This window comes from Bufo gargarizans, chromosome 6 (assembly GCF_014858855.1).
Source record: "Bufo gargarizans isolate SCDJY-AF-19 chromosome 6, ASM1485885v1, whole genome shotgun sequence".
NCBI classification, from domain to species: domain Eukaryota; kingdom Metazoa; phylum Chordata; class Amphibia; order Anura; family Bufonidae; genus Bufo; species Bufo gargarizans.
Window position 1 is genome coordinate 200,664,722 of NC_058085.1, and position 20,287 is coordinate 200,685,008.

Sequence of the window (20,287 nt, forward strand, 5' to 3'; positions counted from 1 at the left end):
GTAAAAAATGTGTACGTTTTGGACCCCAATATATAGGTCCTTCATCATGACATACAAATAAAAGACTGAGCCCCCTTCTAAGCAAGGATAAAGACCAAGCCAATTAATTAGATTGCTCACAACCCATGCAATCAAGATGGGAGTGGTCAAAACACAGAAACAAAATAAGGAGAAGCACATAGAAAAATGTACTACAAAACCTTTAAAACAATCATCTGTATTGCAAAATTAAGTCATGCTTTTTATTCAGACTCTTAGGCTGAGTTCACACGGGCGTGTCCGGATTAGGTCCGGATGCGTCCCGGTGTATTGCGGCAAACCCGCGCGATTGGGTACGCAATTGCAGTCAGTTTTGACTGCGATTGCGTTCCGATGTTCAGTGTTTATCACGCGGGTGCAATGTGTTTTGCACTCGCGTGATAAAAAACCGACTGTGGTACCCAGACCCGAACTTCTTCACAGAAGTTCAGGTTTGGGTTAGTTGTAGTGTAGATTGTATTATTTTCCCTTATAACATGGTTATAAGGGAAAATAATAGCATTCTGAATACAGAATGCTTAGTACAAGGGCAATTGAGGGTTAAAAAAATAAAAAATAAATTAACTCACCTTGTCCTCTTCATCGCGCAGTTCCCGGTCTCTTCTGATGAGCTGTCGGCTAAAGGACCTTTGGTGACGTCAGATCACATGCTCCAATCACATGGTACATCACCGTGGTGATGTACCATGTGATTGGAGCATGTGATCTGACGTCACCAAAGGTCCTTTAGCCGACAGCTCATCAGAAGAGACCGGGAACTGCGCGATGAAGAGGACAAGGTGAGTTAATTTCTTTTTTATTTTTTTAACCCTCAATTGCCCTTGTACTAAGCATTCTGTATTCAGAATGCTATTATTTTCCCTTATAACCATGTTATAAGAGAAAATAATACAGTGAATAGACTGTCACCTAGCAACCATGAGTGAAAATCGCACCGCATCCGCACTTGCTTGCGGATGCTTGCGATTTTCACTCAGCCCCATTCATTTCTATGGGGCCTGTCCTGCGTTACAAACGCAGAATATAGAGCATGCTGCGATTTTAAAGCATTGCAGAAGTGATGCGTGAAAAAAATCGCTCATGTGCACAGCCCCATAGAAATGAATGGTGCCGGATTCAGTGCGGGTGCAATACGTTCACCTACCGCATTGCACCCGCGCGGAAATCTCGCCCGTGTGAACTCAGCCTTAGGTGCACAATTTCCCAATCTGAACATCTACTGAGAAGCTTCTGTCTGTAATTCCCACCTCTGACAGGGAAAGAAACTCTCTCCACTCCTTGTGCTGAAAACATAGCTGTACTGCCTTTGTGAACAGTGGCAAAATGGAAGCTGGCCGCTGACACATTGCGTGTGTTATAATGAGGGATATCAGACACATGTTTTCTGATTCTAGCTTTCATTTGTTTCGTCGTGCAACCAACATACTGCAATTTACAGTCCCGGCAAGTAATAACATAAACCGCATGTTCCGTATTGCAGTTCATGTATTGCTGTATTAAGTAGCTAGATCCATTCGCTGTAGAAGTGACAGTTTGACTTATTGTCATATATCTACAGCAGATGCATCTATTGCCACCCCATTTAAAGCTGCCTTTATATGAAAGCCATGTATGCACATTTACAGGACGGTCAATAAACAAACTGGGACTGACTTTCTGTCCTATGGTGGGAGCTTTCCTCATTACAAATCTGACTCATGCTGAAACCACACCACCCCAGTCTTTATCGTAATTTAGTACAGATAAATGTTGCTGGATAATCTTACACATTTGTGTATACTCCTTACTATAAGGTGAGGGGCTTCTCCTGTCTCTTAGAAGTTAAATCTCGATTTGTTAGGCCTCATCCACATGACCATTGTTTTTGTCCCCGGATGTGGACCCATTATTTTCAATGCAGCCGCAAAAGATGCGGCCACTGCTCCGTTCTGTGGTCCGCAAAAAAAATATAACCTGTTCTATTCTTGTCCGTGCTTTGCACCAGCCGTGTTTTGCGGATCGCAAAACACACAACGGTCGCGTGCATGAGGCCTTAGGCTAGTATTAACTATATTAGTGGTAACCTCTTCTCCTGCCTTATGATGAAAAATGTGGCTCTTTCTATCTTGTTTAAGTGCCAGCTGTCTAGCCTCACTAATGCTTTCTGAAGTGTATTGTCTCCTTTGCAGTCTGAACGCGACCCTATCTGCTTCTTGCATCAATGTATCAATGTTAGAGCAATTTCATTGAGTTCTAATCATCTCACCTTTAGGTATGTTTTTGATAATATGTGTATGATGGCAAGATGTTGCTAGAAGGGTGGTATTGCCTGCAGGTTTTTTTCTTATAGGTATATGTGAAAAACAACTTTTTTGCAATAATAGAACAGTCCTATCCTTTTTTTGGAGGGGGACAAGGTGACTAAAAAATGGCAAATCGTACAGTTTTTTACAGCATTCAACACATAGGAGATATTTTATATATTTTAATAGTTTGGACTTTTTAGACGTGGCGATGTTTATTCATTTATTGTTTATATATTTTATATGTAAAATTGGGAAAGGGGGTGATTTATACCTAATATTTTGGTGTGTTTGTTTTTTAACTTTTTTATTTAATAACTATTTTCCCCCTTAGGGGCTAGAACATGGGATCTTTTGATCCCTTGTCCATTTCACCCAAATAGGGTGCATAGGACTTTAGGCTGACTAGGACCTCACACTCTCCTTGCTGATCTGGGCTCTGTGCATACAGCAGCAGGGAGCTTACCATGGCAGCCAGGGCTTCAGTAGCATCCTGGCTGCCATGGTAACTGATCGTGGCCCCGCGACTTCACTGCTGGGGCTCTGATCTGCCACGGCACCACCAATGAAGAGGGGGGAGGGGACCCTATGGCCACTGCCACCAATGATTTAATACTGGGGGGTTGGGGGCGCACTGCACCACCAATGATTTAATACTGGGGGGCTTGGAGGGGGCGTATTGTGGCACTAATGATTTAATACTGGGGAGGATGGGGGGCACACTGCACCACCAATGTTTTTAAACCATTAATACAAATACAGAAGGGGGCTGTGGCACTTGAAAAGTTAACTGATCGCAGCTACCTGTCATAGAGGTCGGGTGCCGATGTGTTTCTGCCGGCGACACCTGTCTCTTGTATTTGTATTAATGGTTTAGGTATCATCATTGGTGGTGCAGTAGCCACAGCCCCTCCCCTCCTCTGCCCCTCTCTCTTCTTATTGGTGGCAGCCGTAGCGGTGGCACAAGGGGAGAGGGATAGAGATACTCCTTCTCCTCTGTTCTGCTGAGGGAACATGGCATGCACTGAGAGCAGTGCGTGCCATGTTCTGAGGCAACCCTACTCCCACCATGCCTTGCTGTAGACTGATAGCTTTAGGGTGTCCGGGCATGTTGAGAATTGTAGTTTTGCAATGGCTGAAGGGCTGCATGTTGGGCATCCCTGGTTCTATGGGAATTATGAAGTGCAGAAATTTTTATTTTTATTTTTTGGGCTGGGTTTTTGGGTCTCAGGCACCATGCACCATGTTGAAGGTATATATTTTTTAGCTACTTTTCCATTTCCTTCTCTATAAAAAAAAAAAATTCCAAAAAATCATCAATCCACACATGTGTTTGGAAAAAAAATGCTACTAAATAACGCCACAAAATGTTAGTGATATGGAAGTAAAACTGTAAAAAAAAATAATAATACATTTCTGTACATTTCTGTATTTTTATGTTTTTTTTTTATTGTGAAATACTAAATAGGGTTATAAGGTATTATATATTATATTTGCATATATATTATGCAAATAATAATACGGTAGTTCAATACACTAGTACGCAGAGTGCTGAAAATATAAATGCATGTACAGTGCTTCTAGAGCAGGCATGCCCAACCTGCGGCCCTCCAGCTCTTGCAAAGCTACAACTCCCAGTACGCCTTGATAGCCCACAGCTATTAGGGCATGCTGGGAATTGTAGTTTTGCAACAGCTGGAGGGCCGCAAGTTGAGCATCCCTGTTCTAGAGGAAATATATGGTGTCCAATGGAACATGCAACGATTTGTCATCCAACTAAAATAAAAATGATATCCTCTTGTATGAAATTATAGGCTTTAGGGGGTACACTAAAGCCCTGTCTACTTCTCTGAGAGTTCTACTAGAGTTCTATACAAAATTAAGCCATAGTGCATCCATGTGCGTGAAGACTCATCTAGTTTTGTCAAAGATTTGTTCTTTACCAAAACAATAAAATTAAATCTACAGTGCCTACACCAGACAATGTTAAGGCTTGGAAACACATACATTTATATAGATTAAATATGCATGGCACATACACAGTTGAGTCACATTATGACTACAAGCTAATATCCAGAGTGAACTTGGACAGCAGCTAGATGGGCTGGCGAGTGACTTAATAAGGTCGAACATGACGATCAAAGTGGTCCCACAGATGCTAAATTTACATAAGTCTGGTTTAAGTTCAAGTCTGGGGAATTAGGGGTCCAGGATAGTACTTTGAAGTCTTGGTCATGGTCATGCTTTTCCAACTAAAGGCGGACTTTACTAACCATGACACATGTTGCATTGTCTTTCTGGAAGATCCCATCTGCTCCAGGGAAGACAATCAGCATGTATGGATGTACATGATCTGCAAAGATGGGTTTATACCCAGTTGAGAGTGCCTTCCATATGGATGAGTGGGCCTATAAATTGCCACAAAAATCTCCAGACGATAACGCTTTTCCAATCAGAGGAGGTCCAATTACGATACTTCAATGAAAATTGAATCTTTTTCTGTGGATGCAACTTTTTAGCATAGGTGCAGTGACCATACTTCTGCTTCAGAGCCCCATATGCAGTATTGTTTGCTGAACTGCTGTCTTAGACACACATCTGGTAGCCCCCTGGTTCATTTTGATGGTGAGCTGCTACACTGTAGTGTATTGGTCCCCCCTTATGCGCCTTCATAGCCAACGATCACATCTCACATCAGTGGCACTTGGTGCTCTGCAGTTTTCATGTCGCTTATTCACAATGGTGCCATTTGTCCACTCTCAATACACTTTCACCACAGCAACATGTGAACAGTTCACAAACTGCGCAGTTTCAGAAATACTGCCATTTGCCCAAAAGCTAATTATCTTTCCTTGTTGCAACTCTAACAAATAGACCCTTTCACTCATGACAGCAACAAGGGATGTGTGTGCAGACAGCCTATTGCACACGTTATATACCCACTAAGCCAGCTCTGTGACTTTCTTCACCACCTACGTGCTGCTGGCGTCGAAAGTAGGAAATGGTCATAATAATGTGACTTGTCTGTGTGTGAGAGCACATTATTAACTTGCAATTGCTGTATGTGATCAGTCACGAAATTTGCATTGTGGATATAAATATAGAGAACGCAGAAAGGTAAATCGGCAAACTGCTTCTGAGACATTCCAGAAATGTAATTGTCAGTGAGATTTTTAGAGCTATGACAGCTGCTCTTGTCTTTCTTATTTAAGACAGATGTATATCAACTGCATTCAAAATCATTGTAACATGTCACTATGTCCAAAGCATGGGTTCAATACAGAAGACTCAGAAAGGGATAGTATTGTGCCCTTCAAGCCAGTTCACTTACAACTCTGGACAATCTGTTCTGTACTCGTGGCTGAGATGGCAAGAGATACTCTCAATAATTGCTGAGCTCCACTAGTACTTGCTTACTAATTAAAAGTGACTTACTAGAAGTGACCCTAATAACTAGTGTTGATCACGAATATTCGAATTGCGAATTTTAATCGCGAATATCGGCACTTCGAGAATTCGCGAATATTTAGAATATCGCAAAATATATTCGTAATTGCGAATATTCGTTTTTTTTTAGAAAATACCAGTTCATGCGAATTTTTATGCGAAAATTTGTATGCGAATTTTCGCAATCAAGAAAATAATGCCTGGAGGTCACGAATTCGCGAATTCTCGAATATATGGCGAATATTCGCCCAAATATTTGCTAAATATTGCGAATTCGAATATTGCCCCTGCCGCTCATCACTACTAATAACTCCATCTAGGGCAGTGAACCATTGCAGTAAACTAAAGGTCCAGTTCTAAAAAGTATGATTGCCACCACCATTGAATTATATTCATACAAGATATTGATACACCTATACACCTACACATCACACCTATAGGAGCTTTTATGACATTTCATTCTAAATCCATCGGCATTAATATTGAGTTGGTCACCTCTTTGCAGGTAAAGCAGCTTCCACTCTTCTGGTAAGGCTTCCTACAATATTTTGGAATGTGTCTGTGGGAATGTTTGCCCATTCATCCAGGAGACCGTTTGTGAGGTCAGACACTGATGTTTAACAAAAGGGCCTTGCTCACAATGTCTGTTCCATTTCATCCTAAAGATGTTTGATGGGGTAGAGGTCAGCGCTCTTTGTGGGCCAGTAAAGTTCTTCCACACCAAACTCACCCAACCATATCCGTCATGGCTTTATACAACCGGATCCGTTCATGACGGATGCATGCGGTTGTATTATTGTGACGAAAGCGTTTTTGCAGATCCATGCTGGATCCGCAAAAAAAAAGGCTAAGTGTGAAAGTAACCTTACTAAGCTGACCGGACCCAAAAAAGTGGAGTGTATGGTGAGCAGAAAATTTACAGGGGGAATAAATTTGAATATCATCAAAAAGTAAATTTATTTCAGTAATTTAATTTAAAAGTGAAACTCCTATACTATATAGATTCATTACATACAGAGCAATCTATTTCAAGTGTTTATTTCTTTTAATGTTGGTGATTATGGCTTTTCAGCTAATGGAAACCCAAACGTCAATGTCTCAGGAAATTTGAACATTGAGAATAAGTTCAATATTGTAGACTCATGGTGTCACACTCAGCTAATTAACACATAACACTTGCAAAGGTTTCCAAAGGCCCATTTCACACTGCCGGCAGGCTGTTTAGGCAAGCTGGTCTGGCATAGAATGCTGGGAATCAGCTTGACAAAAACTGCTGGATTGTGGACAGATTACTGGCGGACGCCATTATAATTAATGGGGTCGGATGGCATTGCGCCAGCATCTGGAATGTCGGATACGGCAGGCTGTTCTCGGCCGGAAAGCCTGCCGGATTGGCCGACGCAAGTGTGAAACAAGCCAAAGCCTTTAAATGGTCTGTCAGTCTCATTCAGTAGGCTATCATGGGGAAGACTGCTGACTTCCAGAAGATAGTCATTGACAACTCATTGCTAAAGAAGCTGGCTGTTCACAGTGCTCTATACAAGCATATTAACTGACAGTTGAGTGAAAGAAAAAAAGTGAGGTAGAAAAAGGTGCACAAGCAACAGGAATAACTGCAGCCTTGAAAGGATTGTCACGAAAATGCCATTCAATAATTTGGAGATTGACAAGGAGTGGTCTGTGGGTGTAGTCACTGTTTCAAGAGCCATCACACACAGCCATATCCAGGACATGGGCTACAACTTTCGCACTACTTGTGTCAAGCCACGCATAACCCAGAGACAACATCAGAAACATCTTACCTGGACTAAAGAGACAAAGGACTAGACTGTTCATCAGTGGTCCAAAGTCCTTTTTTCGCATGAAAGTCAATATTGCATTTCATTTGGAAATCAAGGTCCCAGAATCTGGAGGAAGTTGCCAGTTGTCTGAGGTCCAGTGTGAAGTTTCCACAGTCATTGATTGTTTGGGGAGCTATGTCAGCCAGCCATCTACTAGTACATTTTAGGGTATTTCATGCTTAGCTCTGCTGACAAGCTTTAATGAGATGCTGATTTATTTTTCCAGCAGGACTTGGTACCTGCCCACACTGCCAAATGTACCAATTCCTAGTTTAATAACCAAGGTATTACTGCTCTTGATTGGCCAACAAACTTGTCTGACCTTAAACCCAAAGAGAATCTATGGGGTATTGTCAAGAGAAAGGCCAGACCCAATAATGAGGCGAGCTGAAGGCCACTATCAAAGCAACCTGAGCTTCTGTAACACCTCAGCAGTGCAATTGGTGGATCGCTTCTATGCCACTCCGCACTGATGCAGTAATTCATTGAAAAGGAGCCCCGACCAAGTACTGAGTACATACGGTATACTGTACATACTTTTCAGTAGGCCAACAATTCTGTATTAAATTTATTTTTTTAATTGGTCTTATATAATATTCTAATTTTCTGAGATACTGAGTTTTGGGTTTTCATTAGCTGTAAGCCATAATCATCAACATTAAAAGCATTAAACACGTTGAATAGATCACTCTGTGTGAATAATGAATTTATATAATATATGATTTTCACTTTTTGAATTGAATTACTGAAATTTACTTTTCGATAATTATTGAGATGCACCTGTATAACATGTTTTTAGACACTATTTTTGCACTTTTCTCAACAGCTTTAAAAACTGTCTAAAAAAGTGGTGTGTCTAAATTGTGTGTGTTTTGGAGTAAATAATGGTATAAAGTACTCCAGCTGTCAGGTCACATAAGGACAAAAACCTCAAACTGCCTAACATGTCTTGGGAGTTTCACCAAATGTATCGTTTGCCACACCATTTTGATAAAATTTGTAGAATTTGCAACGTTTGTTTGCTGTTTCAGTAATTATGCTTTTTTATGACACTAGTAATTCCACACTTAGGCCTCTTTCACACAACCGTATGGCTTTTTCAGTGTTTTGCGGTCCGTTTCTCACGGAGCCGTTGTTCCGTTTTTTTTCTGTTGTGTTTCTGTTCTGTTTTTCCGTTCCATTTTTCCGTATGGCATATACAGTATACAGTAATTGCATAGAAAAAATTGGGCTGGGCATAACATTTTCAATAGATGGTTCCTCTAAAACGGAACGGATACAGAAGACATACGGATGCTTTTCCGTATGTGTTCCTTTTTTTGTGTGGACAACATTGACTTGAATGGAGCCACGGAACGTGATTTGCGGGCAATAATAGGACATGTTCTATCTTTCAACGGAACCATTGAAATGAATGGTACCGTATACGGACCGTATACGGAACGCAAAAAATGGCCCATAAACGGAAGAAAAAAAGGCCTAAGACTATGGTTCCAATGTCCATAAGCTATACTCCCTGTGATAATATTCCTCTTCTGGAAGAAACTCCGAAGCTTCTCCGAAATGTGCACATCTTCTGGAGTATGGTAACAAACATCAAGATAGACCTGGGGACCTAAATACAATTGTGGCAAGTCCAAAAAAGTTGCTCTAACTAGCAAAGATGAGAAATACGTACATATCTTTAGCTCATTGTGAGTTCAATATAATAGACCAATAAACATAGGTAACAACTGGTACATTCCCAAGTAATGGAACCATCTTGTATAGTCTGATGCCAAGTGCCTTGAAATAACGCACATAAGGTTGCGTCTTGTGTATACATAGGCTATGGTATGATATAAAACATTGCATATAAAGAGTTTAATTTCTGGGTACTATTAATGAAGTACAATTACCTACCAAGAAACGTAATATATTAATGGGAACTGTTGGTGCCGAAGTCTGTGACATTGTTGCTTTGAATGTCCTTATTATTGTTCACTATAGTGTGCATTAGACTCTTTAGAATGATTATATAAAGAGGAAAGAATCATATAGTCAATAAAAACTGTTGCTACAAAATGCTTGTTTCTTTGCTTGAAAATCTCATCTGCTTTATTCATTTATCATTGATGTTTGCCTGGGTTGCAGAGAAATGAGGCTCTCGCTAATTCATGGAGCTTTTCTAACCTTCATGTGGACGTGAGGGATATAATGATAGAGAACCACCAGGCTATTAGGAATCTCATTCACTGCAAGCCCTGCAGGCTCACTTAGCAATATAAATAGGTTTTTCAATAAAGGGAAAGCATTTGCCAATGTAACGACTAATACTTCATTCTCAGATATGTTTTCTGGGTAATATGTTATGTGATGGTTACAGAATATGTAGCAAGAAGAAAAGTTTGTTGGCATAAAGTTTATATGGCTTTCAGTATCACTCGTATGCTGACGACACACAAATCTACCTCTCTGGTCCAGACATCACCACCTTACTATCAAGAATCCCACAATGTCTATCTTCTGTATCATTCTTCTTCGCCTTTCGCTTTCTAAAACTTAACATGCATAAAACAGAATTCATAATCTTTCCCCCATCTTGCTCAACCCCCCCAACAGACCTATCTGTCACTATCAATGGCTGCACACTTCCCCCGGTCAACCAAGTCCGCTGCCTTGGAGTGACCTTGGATTCTGCCCTCTCCTTCAGACCGCACATCCAAGCCCTTTCCACCACCTGCTGCCTCCAACTCAAAAACATCTCAAGCATTCGTGCTTTCCTTAACTTTGAATCTTCGAAAATGCTTGTACATGCCCTCATCATCTCCCGCCTAGACTACTGCAACACTCTCCTCTGTGGCCTTCCATCTAGCACTCTTGCCCTCCAATCTATCCTCAACGCTGCTGCCCGACTAATCCACCTCTCAACCTATTACTCCTCTGCCTCTTCCCCCGCCAATCCCTTCACTGGCTCCCCATTGCCCAGTGAATTCACTTCAAAGTACTAACAAATACATACAAGGTCGCCCATAACCTGTCCCCTCCCTACATCTCTGAGCTACTTTCCCGATACACTCCCACACGCACTCTCCAATCCTCACAAGACTTCCTTCTTTCCTCTCCTCTTATCGCCTCTTCCCACAATCGACTCCAAGATTTCTCCCGTGCATCCGCCTGGAACTCGCTACCCCAACATATCAGACTCTCACTCAGACTTTCACCTACAGTGGAATCCTTCAAAAGAAACCTGAAAACCCACCTATTCAGACAGGCCTACAACCAGTGACCCTGCTGCCTCTATACCGCCATGATCAACTTCACCCGCACCTACCGTGTCCTTCTCCCATACCATGTAGATTGTAAGCCCTCACGGGCAGGGCCCTCTCTCCTTCTGTACCAGTTTGTAACCCATCTTGTTTTTGATTAGTGCAATTGTCTGTATTATGTATGTATGTATACCTCTTCTCATATGTACAGCGCTATGGAATGAATGGCACTTTAATCACAAATAATAATAATATGTGTAGAGCACATTGCAACTTATTCGGTTACAAAGCACAGAATGTGCCAACCAGGCTGGCTAATATCTGAATGTGTTCTATGCCTTTATATTCATTTTCTACTGTTCAGTTTTAGTTTTTATCCAAAAGCAATGAAATAAAATAAATGATATGCTCCTGGGCTCCAATGCAAAATCTAAAAAAAACGGCCTCCCATTTCTAAGTACAATTTATATCATTGTAGGAAAAAAGAGAAAATCCAGCTTCTAAACGACCAATTGAATGCTTTAATGCAAAAACTTTCTAAAATCCGGACATATACACCAACCAGAGCTGGTGTACATGTCCGGATTTTAGCACGTTTTTGCATTAAAGCATTCAATTGGTCGTTTGGAAGCTGGATTTTCTCTTTTTTCCTACATTTCATTATCGCTGAGTTCCTCGCGATTATCCGTGCCATGACCAGATGAGCCTCGACTCCTGTTTTCTCTTAATTTATATCATTGGTTCACCACCAGAACCCAAACCGTACTCTGCACTCCCGATTGCTACAGGCCTGATTTGCACATGCAGATAGCAGGCTTTAAGTTCAGACTTATCATTGGTACTGCAGGAATCTAGACCACTATCCACATCAGTATAACATATGTACTTTTTACAGACCACACAGGACTTAGGGTACTTTGGTGAGGAAAATCCACTGCTTACTCAGTTGCAGATCCATGGCAAAATCAGAAGCAAAATTTGGATTAGTTATATTTTGACATGGAGTTTGCTGTGCTCTTGTGTTTTGTTTCCTCATTTGCAGTGCTACTGTATATTCTGCCCCATGTGGCCATGCCCTTTTTGACTGCCAGACATAGTACTATACATTTTGTAATGGCTGCATAGACATAACTACCAGGCATAGAAGCTGCTATAGGGCCAATAAACTAAGGGAGACAATATAATGGAGCCTCTAAGGGTTATAGGATGGGTGGCAGTATATATTGGAATGCGTCCAAGAAGGGGCTGAAAAGACCCAAAGGACACAACAATGACAGATATTTATAACCTTCTATTTTGTGACTAGTAAGAATAGTTGCCATTGCAGAGTGGGACTCTTTGTCTAACAACCAGTTGGAGGCACAAAAAGATAAAAAATAAATAAAAATAGTACTCATTTCTTTCCATGTCTCCTCTTCAGGCCCCACTCCTGTCTTTTCTCTTCTGGCTCTCTAGACAGAGTGGTTAGGCAGGTACTGTTGAGTTTATGGAAGAGTTGTTCTTTTGACAGCTCATGAGCATGGCCAGCTTTTGGGTGTAAAATTCGGTATGTAAAGTGATTTTGATCCACATATTATTTGTATTATAAATATGTAGTTCTGGAGAGCATGGATAGGAGGAGATGAAGACACAGAAGCAGACAAGCTGTATAACTTGAGCCTATAATGTCATTGAAATCTGCTGTAGATTCAGTGGTATTGCCTTTGTTGCAGCACATCTATTTTCTCTTTGAGAGCTTAGATCACTCAGAAGTCTCTTCTTTCCAAATGATCAATCTTTTGTAGTGTTTTTGTACTACATGTTCTTAAGGTTATGTACGCAAATTAATTATTTTACCTAACAATTTTATTCAAATTTTTCTTACAGGAGGCCCAAAAGGTTGTAAACCCAGTCAGTACCCAAGGAAATGATGGGGACTGCAAGCCAACTGATGATAAAGAAGGAACTGCTGTTGCAGAGGTGGGCTGGATGACATCTGTAAAAGACTGGGCTGGTGTGATGATTTCAGCTCAGACACTAACGGGTCGAGTGCTGGTAAGTGTTAAAATGTTCAAATTTAGGCTATTTTAAAGTTTAAAAAATTCCTTTTAAAAGCAAAGTTACATGTAATAATAAAGAGTCTTTGATGGCAGGACTTTGTAACCACTGTCAAACTAACCACTGGAATCTGTTGGTGTCCCTTGTCGATCAACGACCAGCCCAGAGGGCAGACAAGTTGTTCCCAAATGAATGCACCACATTGAAGATGTCTCTTTTTTTAGACGGAAAGTTTATCTAGGCAGCAGTTAGCCATAAAGAAGTCACTTTTTCTGTCTGATGAGTCATTGAGGTTTGTCTGAAGTTTTCCAGCTTACATATCCTTTTGCTTTTTGAATCCATTGTAAGGGATCGCCATCACAGACATCTCGTCAGACAATGAATTAAAAGTCCAAATGGTGCTTTATTTTGGTACCAGCACAACCATAACAGTCTGGCCTCTAACTAAAACAAAGTTCTTTTCCCTGACTCACCTCTAAGCACAGCTTATACACAGGGACTCAAGCTCCAACCCTTAGCCTATCCGCTCACCAAACACAAGTCCAGACAGGGAAGAGATCCGGCTTCACACAGCCTTGTGGCCTCTCAGCCCTCCTGGCTGACACCACCTAGAGCCTCTGTAAGGCCTCTGATTCCAAGTCCTCTGATCACAGACTGAAACACAAAGGGTTGGTTTTATCCCTCCTTGATTACAGCAGGCCTCACCTGCGATCACCTCCGGCAAAAGACAATACACGTACTGGTAGGGTATGGACTGGCAGATCCCACTACCAAACCTATCCACCCGTCCAAATAAAATCCAGCCCAGAACAAAATGTAGACAAAACTGTCTCAGCAAACTATGCTTTGCTGAAACCTCTGCAGCTTTCTGGATTTTAGTTATCTCACTCAGCCGAGGTATCTGGGTGGGATATGCATGCCTCCCAGCACTGTACACATTACCACACCATTTTCATGTTTTCTTTTTCACATCCCATCAAATATACTATAATAGATAGTTATGAAATAGGACCATGTATTATATAGAAAGTTCCTAGGCATTTAATTTAGCTTGATACCATGCACAGTGTATTGTTTAATCGACTTTTGCATGCTCAGGATAACCATTGCATGATCAGAGCAGGTGTGACCATTGCTACTAGAGATGTGCGAATTTACGGTTATGATGCGATTCGTTTACTGTAAAAAGTGTATTACCACGGACCATAACGCAATTCTATTATGTAATGCATAACGGAATGCCTTTAGATGCATTCCGTTATTCATTCCGTCATAATAGAAATCTATGGGCTGCATAATGGATCCTTCCCATTTCCGTTATGCCAGAGAGGACTCCCCTGCATAACAGAAACTGAAAAGATCTGTTTTGCAGCCCATAAACTTCTATTATGATGGAATGAATAGCGGAATGCCTCTAAAGGCATTCCATTATGCATTCCATCATAGAATCGCATTATGGTCCGTGGTAACGGAATCCATAACACAATTCACCTTTTACCAGTAAACGAAGCGTGAACAAATTTCAAAATATGAAATTCGCTCATCTCTAATTGCTACCACCAGGGGCAGACACAGACAGCAGAGGGCCTCAGTGTAAAGTATGTGCCTGGGTTCTGAGTTTTATATTTAACATTTTTGTTTCCACATTATTTTCTTCCCTTAGAGTTTTTGAACCTGAGATTGGTTGATAGCAGCTACTACATAGAGCAGTATTACTGTATTTCTGTATGTAATTCTATTGCTGGCTATTTATTACTCCCTGCCATAGGGAAGGATTAATATATAATGATGTGTGGCAGCAGAAGGCACAACAAATTGTCAGCAACCCTGATCCTGCAGGTGAAGATAGTGGAGACCCTTCAGATGCTGTGGTCCGTACTGACCACAACATCTGAAGGGTTAAATATCCATAATAAGTCAGTAGACTAATCATGGACATTGCCCCTGGGACTTGACTCAGCGGACGCCATCTTTACCTTAATGGTGCATGATATATGTCAATCGTGCCAACATCTGCTGTACAGTACATGTATGGAGGATGTTGCCAGCTTTATCCTACTGGTCAATATGTTTACAATGTGTATATGTACAGTAGATGTACAGTTACTCTGGTCTGGACTTGACCTGGATGTGGAATGTACAGCAGCAGTACTTGTTGTAGTCCTATGTGCATGTGTCTCGTCTGGTTTGGACCTGGGTCTGGAATGTACAGTAGCAGCGCTGTAGTCCTCTGTGCAGTGGTCTGGTCTGGTTTGGACTGGACCTGGATCTCGAATGCACAGCAGCAGCACTTGTTGTAGTCCTCTGTACACTAGTCTTGTCTGGACCTGGAACTGGAATGCACAGCAGAAGCACATTCTGTAGTCCTCTGTACACTGGTCTGTTCTGGACTGACCTGGATCTGGAATGCACAGCAGCGGCAATAGTTGTAGTCTTCTGTGCACTGGTCTAGTCTGGACTTAACCTGGATCTGGAATGCACAGCAGCGGCACTAGTTGTAGTCTTATGTGCACTGGTCTGGTCTGGTCTGGTCTGGACTTGACCTGGATCTGGAATGCACAGCAGCAGCACTTGTAGACCTCTGCAGTTTCCCGCTAAAGATTCTTGGCTAGGCTGACTGATGCTTGTCCATCATCGATTGTCAGCCATTCACAGAGGTGCTCTAAAAGGCATCTCTCTGTGATTGGCTGACAGGATGAGGTACGAGCATCAGTCACAAGAACGTAGAGAAGCAGTGGCAGCCAGTGTTATCTATTTGGCAGAGCCAGTGTGCCACGGCACCAACTGCTGTGCCTGAACTGCTGGAGCCCAGCACAAGCTAGTGCGCGGTGTGGCATGCTGGGCCTTCTTACTCGGCCCTCCTCATTGTCCTCCTAAGCCCATACCAAGGAGCTGCACTGACGCTAGTAACAAGTGTCTGCACAGCAGATGGAGGGGGCCCCTGCCAACTGTCAGATGTCCACCTCACTCCTCTTGTGCTATTAGCAGCGCAAGTGTATCATAGGCCCTGGGCTGTTTACCCATCTTAGGCCCCCTCCCTCCCTCCATTTGCCCAGACTGTCCACTCTTTTGCGTTGTGCCCCATGCTTTTTTTTTCTGGTATATATTAAAGAAAACTATGCCACATATATAGTGTCATTGCCCATATACCCCTGAGGATGCCAGACATTTTGGGGGAAACGTGTGAAGCGATTTTAGAAGACGGTTATCATCAGTGCTGACACTAAACTGTACAATCAATGCAATTTATTATTGATAAGGAAGCAGGGGCTGGTGGTGACAGTGGTGCACAGAACCACAATCCCTAGTGCAGAAGAGAACAGACAGAATAATACACTACGATAGCTCGCTGGGTGTTAAGTGGTCAGAGGACTTTTATTATTTAGGTATAAGTATAACACCCCCAGCCCCTCATAGTGTATAGCATACAACACTCCACATGCAGTATACAGTGTAAAGCTCCACAGTATATAACACCACCCAGTATATAGTAACCCACAGTATGCCATATATAGTATAACAACTTACAGTATACAGCAACCAACAGGATGCAGTATAGCATCCCTCAGTATACAGAACCCCACGGTATTCAGTATAGCACCCAATAATATATAGCACCCCACAGTATTCAGTTTAGCGCACAACAATATACAGCACCCACAGTATTCAGTATAGTACCCAACAATATACACCACCCCACAATATAAAGAACCCCACAGTATTCAGTATAGCACCCTTCAGTATACAGTCAGAACCCCACAGTATGCAGTATAGCACTCCACAGTATACAATCAGCACCCACAGTATACAGCACCCCCAGTATACAGTCAGCATCCCACAGTATTCAGCAACCCACAATGTTCAGAATAGCACCCACGGTATACAGTCAGCACCAAACAGTATGCTGTATAGCACTCCACAGTATGCAGCACCCCACAGTATGCTATACAACACCCCACAGTATACAGCACCCCACAGTATTCAATATAGCACCCCACAGTGTATAGCACCCCACAGTATACAGCACCCCACAGTATTCAATATAGCACTCCACAGTATGCAGCACTCCACAGTATACAGTCAGTACTCCACAGTAAACAGCACCCCACAGTACACAGCACTTCACAGTATTCAGTTTAGCACCCCACAGTGTATAGTACTCAATAGTATGCAGTAGCCTACAGTATACAGCACTCCACAGTATACAGCATCCCACAGTATACAGCCCCCCACAGTACACAGCACTCCACAGTTTACAGTCAGTACTCCACAATATAGAGCACCCCACAGTACACAGCACTTCACAGTATTCAGTATAGCACCCCACAGTGTATAGTACTCAATAGTATGCAGTACCCCACAGTATACAGCACCCCATAGTATACAGCATCCCACAGTATACAGTACTCCACAGTATACAGTCAGCACTCCACAGTATACTGCATCCCACAGTATACAGCTTCCCACCAGTACACAACACTCCACAGTATTCAGTATAGCACCCCAGAGAGTATAGCACCCCACAGTATACATCATTCCACAGTATGGAGTCAGATTGGCTCATCAGACTCATCAGCAAGCAGCTTTTTGGTCTCCGTTTCCAAAGCGGAATGGAGACTGAACTGATGCATTCTGAGTGGATCATTTTCCATGCAGAATGCATTAGAATGAAAACTGATCCATTTTAGAACGCCTGTGAGAGCCCTGAATTGATCTCAAAACAAGTGTTTTTAAACCATGTATTGTGATGTACTGTAACAACAGATTGTCCTGATGAAGAGGGATTTCCTACCCTCGAAACGCATAGACTGTCCTGCAAATAATACTACCTTTTCACCCTATTGGTGATCTTGGTCTGAATCCATCCAAGCAAGCGGTCAAAACTTGTTTTTATTATTCTTTCTCTGAAACTCCCTCTGTGTACACCTCCCCTACCGAGGCACCACGGAGTGACCGCTGCTGCAGCCTGGAAAGCACCGTTGTGCTGGTTGGCCAACTATAATTACCAGCAAGGCTTTCTACAGTGGTTGTGACTCCTCACAACCTCGGACGGTAAGCGTACCCTAGCCTTCGCTATATTTCTCATAAAAAATTGACACTGCACATGTGGTGCTGCCTCCTTCTCTTTTTAACTTTTATACAGTGCACAGCACCCCACAGTATACAGCATCCCACAGTATACAGCACCACATAGTATACAGCATCGTACAGTATACAGTACTCCACAGTATACACTCGGCACTCCACAGTATACAGAACTCCACAGTATACATCATTCCACAGTACACAGCACCCCATAGTATACAGCATCCCACAGTACACAGCATCTTATATTATACAGTACTCCACAGTATACAGTCAGCACTCCACAGTATACAGCATCCCACAGTATACAGCATCCCACAGTATACAGCATCCCACAGTATACAGCATCCCACAGTATACAGCATCCCACAGTATACAGCGCTCCACAGTATACAGCATCCCACAGTATACAGTCAGCACGCCACAGTATACAGCATCCCACAGTACACAGCACCCCACAGTACACAGCATTCCACAGTATACAGCACCCCACAGTATACAGCATCCCACAGTATACAGCATCCCACAGTATACAGCATCCCACAGTATACAGCACAGCACAGTATACAGTCAGCACTCCACAGTAAACAGCACTTCACAGTATTCAGTATAGCACCCCACACAGTGGCGTCTCTAGCTTTCAAATTTTAGGGGGCACACTGGGGGCCAGGACAAAAGTAGGGAGGGCAGCTATAACAACGATACATTTACACAAGTACGCTTAGAAATGCTGCGATACTTTACCCAATACATAAAACCGCAACAGGGAAGAAAAGTCCTGCTGTCCGTGGTTTAAAAAAAAACAATCACTCAGATTTCAACATGTCCTAGCTGCCTGTGGATGACACTTTTATAGGGAGGGGGATCTGTGGATGACAATGCTATGGAGGGGGAGGGGGGGGGTCTGTGGATGCCACATACCGTATATAGCATCTTATGCTATATGTGTCATCCACAGATCCACCCCATGACAGTGTCATCCCCATTTCCCCCTCCATAACAGTTTCATCCACAGATCTCCCTCCCCGCCTCTCACAGGAGTGTACATTTGACATTTCTAAACTGTGGCGGATCCAGAGCCTGGTCTCGGGAGGGGCACTTCCAGATTATTTTCTGTCCGCCGCCACAGAACAAGGGTGCTTATAGAACAGACTACACAGTGTAGAGGTATACTGTATATTGTGGGGCACAGTGTAGAGGTATACTGAATATTGTGGGGCACAGTGTAGAGGTATACTGTATATTGTGTGGCACAGTGTAGAGGTATACTGTATATTGTGGGGCACAGTGTAGAGGTATACTGTATATTGTGGGGCACAGTGTATGCTATATGTGTATAACAAACATATTTCACATGAAAACTTACAACTACTTGGCTTGGCCCTTGGGGATCTCGGACGCCACTTCAACACTTTGGCCGGGGGCTCTGCGGAGCTGATGTTGTGCTTTATCCTAATGAGAAAGATTTCATAATAAGGATTTGGAGAAGGGGCAGAGGAATAGCAGAGCAAGGAGAGGCTGGTGCTGCTACTATGGGGTCATACCATGGAGGAGTAAGAAAGCCCACCATTATGCCCCCCCCCCCCGTAAAAATAATTCTCCTTATAATGTGACATTGCAAAAAATAGCCCCTTGTAATGCCCCCAATTGAGCTAATGTCCCCATAGTGCCCCCATAATTTGCAAGTATAAAATACCCCTTCTTAGTGCCCCCCCGTAGATGACTCCATAGTACTCCTCTCCCCCTTCCCCATAGTACCCACCATGTGTCCTAGTATAAAATGCTACTGTACAGAGCCCCCATATAAAATACCCCTTCCTCGGTAGATGCCCCTATAGTTTCCACCAATAATGTGCCAGTAACAAGAGCCCCCATCACGTGCCAGTAATAAGAGCCTAGCCCCCCATCACTTTGCCAGTAATAAGAGCCCCCCCCAATGTTCTAGTAACAAGAGCCCCCCATCATGTGCCAGTATTGTAATAAGCCCCCCATCATGTGCCAGTAATAAGCCCCCCATCATGTGCCAGTAATAAGCCCCCCATCATGTGCCAGTAATGAGCCCCCAATGTGCCAGTAATGAGCCCCCCAATGTGCCAGTAATGAGCCCCCCTTATTGTGCCAGTAATGAGCCCCCCAAATTGTGCCAGTAATGAGCCCCCCAAATTGTGCCAGTAATGAGCCCCCCTTATTGTGCCAGTAATGAACCCCCCTTATTGTGCCAGTAATGAGCCCCCCTTATTGTGCCAGTAATGAACCCCCCTTATTGTGCCAGTAATGAGCCCCCCTTATTGTGCCAGTAATGAGCCCC

The 20,287-nt window shown here is 42.7% G+C and overlaps 1 protein-coding gene across 3 annotated transcripts in view; it reads left to right on the forward strand.

Moving 5' to 3' along the window:
• Positions 1–20,287, forward strand: part of KCNMA1 (potassium calcium-activated channel subfamily M alpha 1) — a 731,805-nt gene that overhangs the window by 136,328 nt on the left and 575,190 nt on the right. For all 3 annotated transcript variants that reach the window (XM_044299035.1, XM_044299036.1, XM_044299034.1), the window contains exon 2: positions 12,724–12,891. In XM_044299035.1, the coding sequence (XP_044154970.1) occupies positions 12,724–12,891 (168 nt within the window). The remainder of the gene's footprint in view (positions 1–12,723; positions 12,892–20,287) is intronic.